Here is a 4,189-nt window from a genome sequence, read left to right as displayed (position 1 = left end):
ACAGTTGTTGCTCTAAATCACTAACACACTGGGGTAAAAAAAAAATTTTGATTCAGTCAAAATGTAGTTTCATAAGACTGCTGATCCAAAATAAATATTAAATGACAACAATGTCATTTGCCTCACCTTCCAGATTAAAAAAGCAAACAAAGGCAATGGGATGAACTAAGGAGTACCTGAGCTCAATGACACCATCAGGACCAACACCAAGGTCTTCTGTACCCAGAGGCCGCAATGCCACCTGCTTTCCTGGTCTGTTTTCTCGCTTCCTGCAGCTAGATATTCTAACAGTTAACCTCTGTTTCTATGAATATATGTAAATTTAGAAAGATGTAAAAAAATCCTATTTTACATAGTCATGATCTCTATAATATTTGATGATGTTGGTAAACATGATTGAACCTCAAAGTACACTAGTTTATAATTTACTTATGTTGATATCTGCATGTTCCTATCCACTCTTGAATATGCAAATGGATGCTCAGATGTTTCTAAATGTGTATTAATATACACTGATCACAGTCTCCATTTAGAGAATATACACTTAAATTTACTCTGCACAAGGTATTATCTATCATTCCATTTAATCCAATTACAGTGTTGTGAGATATGGTTGTGTACCATGACAAATTTAGTAAATTCAATGATTGTGTCCTGTGGAAGTAAAAATAAAAGTGATTAATGTCATAATATTGATAACCATTGTAGCTGACACTAGTAATAGAATGCATTATCATATTTTACATCACACTGTATGACAGAATTAATTTTTTTGAGATTATCAAAGAGTAACGTCATAGATTTTTTTTTCTGAATTTTGAAAAAAAATAAGAAAGTGAAGCTCATGGTAATGGAAAACAAAATCTAAGGGTAAAAATGATCAAATGAAGTATATTTGTAGAAGGAAAGAATTCTCTCTGGGAAGTTGATAAGCGTGAGACACCTCACTGATATTAAACATTGGAAATGAATGCAAAAGGGAGTGTAAAGAGGAAGACACTGACATGCAAATCAGACAAAGAGAAGGCAAAGAAAGAAAACGGTGCCTCTCAGAAATGAGCCTAAGTCATTTGGTGTTGCAGATAACACTTTAGGTGGCTCCTACTTTGGAAAAATACAAAAACTGTATAAACTTTTTGGAACATTTGTTCAGACTGGTTATAAAAGTAAATTTGCTTTTTTAGTTGACTCCCTAATTTTTGGAATAAATTTTATTATGTTCATAGCTAAAAGGGTGCTTTTCAGGCTGATAGGATGAAAAATGTTTCCAGTTTCGTTCTTTGTTACTTTGTGTAGTTCACAGGTGATCAGATTTATTTGCTCAAAATACTGTTTTCATTTCTTAATCTGAAACACGTGTTTGATATTTGAAGAAATTTCTTGATTTAAGAGTTTTACACATGATTAATATATTGTTTCTAGGGGCAGGAGCCATACCAATTAGTGTAAGTATACGAACATGACAATATTTACTAGGATATTAGTAAATATGAATGACACAAAATTCTTAATAATTAATTCTACTTAGGCAATTTCAAATTTCGTCACTTGAGAACATACTTATTTTCTCACCAGAAAAAAAAAAGTAGTGTGATAATTTCGCTCTAACTGGCTAACTAAGCAATTTCAAAAATTTTAATGAATGTGCCCTCTGTGTTGGCAAACAGATTAATGAGCTGCCTCAAGTGAATGAGCAAGTTGGAATGATGAAAGATGGCCACAGGGTTCATCACACATTATGCTCAGGATATATAAGCATCCCCCTCCACAGACTGACATTCACACTCAGAATTGTGTCTTACACAGAACCTGACTCACTGCTCCTGACACCATGAGCTTCTATGGCAGATACTATGGAGGTCTTGGCTTCGGCCACGGAGGGTTGGGAGGTCTGAGCTATGGTCATGGCTGTGGCTGTGGAAGCTTCCGCAAACTGGGCTGTGGATATGGCTCCGGCTTTGGAGGCTGTGGATATGGCTCCGGCTTTGGAGGCTGTGGATATGGCTCCAGATTTGGAGGCTATGGATATGGCTCCAGATTTGGAGGCTGTGGATATGGCTCCAGATTTGGAGGCTGTGGATATGGCTCCAGATTTGGAGGCTGTGGATATGGCTCCAGATTTGGAGGCTGTGGATATGGCTCCGGCTTTGGAAGCTGTGGATATGGCTCTGGCTTTGGAAGCTGTGGATATGGCTCCAGATTTGGAGGCTGTGGATATGGCTCCGGCTTTAGAAATTTCAGATATGGCTGCTGTCACCCACAGTGCCATGGTGGTTATGGTTTCTCTAGCGTCTACTGAACTTGTGTTCTCATAAACCAGCATCTTTTTACAATGAATGCATTCTCTAAAACATTCTTAAGTTGGTGCTCTGAAATCATATGTTATTTGATAGGTCAAATCTAAAAATGTCATAAATTCTTTGTTTTTGAGTGGTACACCATCTCCCCACGCATATTCATTAGTTGGCTTAAGAAATCTTTTATATTCAAGTCTCAATAAATAATCTAATTTATAACAGAAAATACAGTTTCAGTTTGGTTTCTTTCCTTCATTTTTGTGTACATGCAAACATGGGCTTTACTGCCAACCCTGATGCAATAATCATATGCATATGCTGCTTGCAAATTATAGCTTGAAAATTGATCATTGAAAACATTAGAATTTTTTTCTCTTTGGCTACATAAATCTTGGAGCTGAATTTGACAGCAAAAAAAGAAAAAATCAATTGTGGAGTTTTAAGTCCCTATGCATTCTTAAAAATAATTATTCACATGTTTCATAACTGTCTCAACTTTCAACAGAGTGCAAGATTTTGTGCTAATTCATTCCAAAACATTTTACTTTCTTCTTTCGTTTAACAAAATGAAGTCATGTTATGTCTACATATTTACAAAAATGATGTATCTGTTTTAATAAGGGTTCTCTATGGAAACAAAACCATCAAAAGCCACATAAATGTATATTGATGAATTTGTTATGAGGATTCTCTCATGTGATTATGGAGGTGGCCTGAAAAGTGCCACTGTCTGCTCTCTACAAGTCGGAGGCCCAGAAAACTCAGTGTTGTGCTGTGTTCCCAAGACTGAAGGCCTTAGAACCAGGGAATCCAGCTGCTTAAACTCCTAGGTTCTGATTAGAAAGTTCAATATCCAAAGACAGAACAAAACAGGTGTCTCACTTACGAAAACACATTCCTTCTGACATTTTGCTTTAGTCAGGTCCCCAACAGTTGGGAAGATTTCCAGCTGTTTGATGGGGTGACATTCTATACTATTCCCACCAGCTCAAATATCTCCAAGCACACTCAGGAGTAACGATGCTTCATAAACTATTCTAACATCCCTTAACTAAATGAACTTGGTATCACTAATACTCTGATTACACCCAAATTTCTTTCCATAAATCCTGTATGCAATAAAATAAAAGATTAGTAAGAATCATTAAATCCTAAGATATTTCCTATAATTTTATAAGCAGGGGTACTCTGAATATTTGATATTACCATAAATCTTTTTAGCAAGACTAAGACCAGAATCCTGTTTTCTGGAGTTCAAAATATCAAAATACACTGCATTCCTTTTAAATATATGTTCTTTTAAACATTTTTAAATAAATTACTCTGAATGTATTTGCCAAAGTTATTATGATACCTTAATAGTAACAACTGATATTATGGAGTTTTTCCATTTCTTAGCTTCAGTTTCTTGATCATTTCTTTTGACTGTAAGTTATCAATTCATAATTTCAAAATTTATATGTAGATTTAGCAATATACTTTCTCTTTTCAGTCAGTGTTATCAGGGGTAAGGCTCTGTACATATATTCTATAGCAGCAAAATGAGCAGGGGAGAAGGAGTTGAGGGATTTTCTAGAAAACCGCATAAAATAAAAGATATTTCACTGGGCATATTCTGCTATGGACAGTGTGCATGAGGTTTGGAAGTAGCAGTCAATAAAATTATTACTGAGCTTGACATTCTTAGTATAATATTATCATAATTTCATCTTGTTTAAAATTTTATTAATTCATGTATGAGGTGAGAGAAAATGCTTAGAATTTGTAATAAGTTATTTACCTAAGAAGAAAATATGAGATTATGTTTGCCTTTATATCTATCGACTTAAAGTAGAAACTTAGGTCATGCTATGTACTTGAAAATGATGGTTACAAGTGTTTGCACAGTGGTA

General features: G+C 34.9%; 1 protein-coding gene across 1 annotated transcript; it reads left to right on the top strand.

Annotated features, from left to right (window-relative positions):
- Positions 1 to 1,831: 1,831 nt before the first annotated feature.
- On the top strand, positions 1,832 to 2,299 carry LOC121156893 (keratin-associated protein 19-7-like). The gene is made up of 2 exons (XM_040980877.1): positions 1,832 to 1,949; positions 2,208 to 2,299. Exons 1-2 carry the CDS (start codon positions 1,832 to 1,834, stop codon positions 2,297 to 2,299), a joined length of 210 nt encoding a protein of 69 aa, XP_040836811.1.
- Positions 2,300 to 4,189: the final 1,890 nt, after the last annotated feature.

The sequence above is a fragment of the Ochotona curzoniae genome, unplaced genomic scaffold (genome assembly GCF_017591425.1).
Source record: "Ochotona curzoniae isolate NIBS_2020 unplaced genomic scaffold, NIBS_Ocur_1.0 contig_3498, whole genome shotgun sequence".
In the NCBI taxonomy this organism is placed as follows: Eukaryota; Metazoa; Chordata; class Mammalia; order Lagomorpha; family Ochotonidae; genus Ochotona; species Ochotona curzoniae.
Note: the sequence above shows the minus strand (reverse complement) of the source record. Positions and strands in the feature narration are given on the sequence as shown.

Excerpts from the sequence above, each read along its gene's own strand:
- LOC121156893 (XM_040980877.1), top strand. The coding sequence starts at position 1,832 with ATGAGCTTCTATGGCAGATACTATGGAGGTCTTGGCTTCGGCCACGGA. Across the intron at positions 1,950-2,207 it reads CAAACTGGGCTGTGGATATG|GCTGTGGATATGGCTCCGGC; the intron begins GCTCCGGCTTTG and ends CCAGATTTGGAG.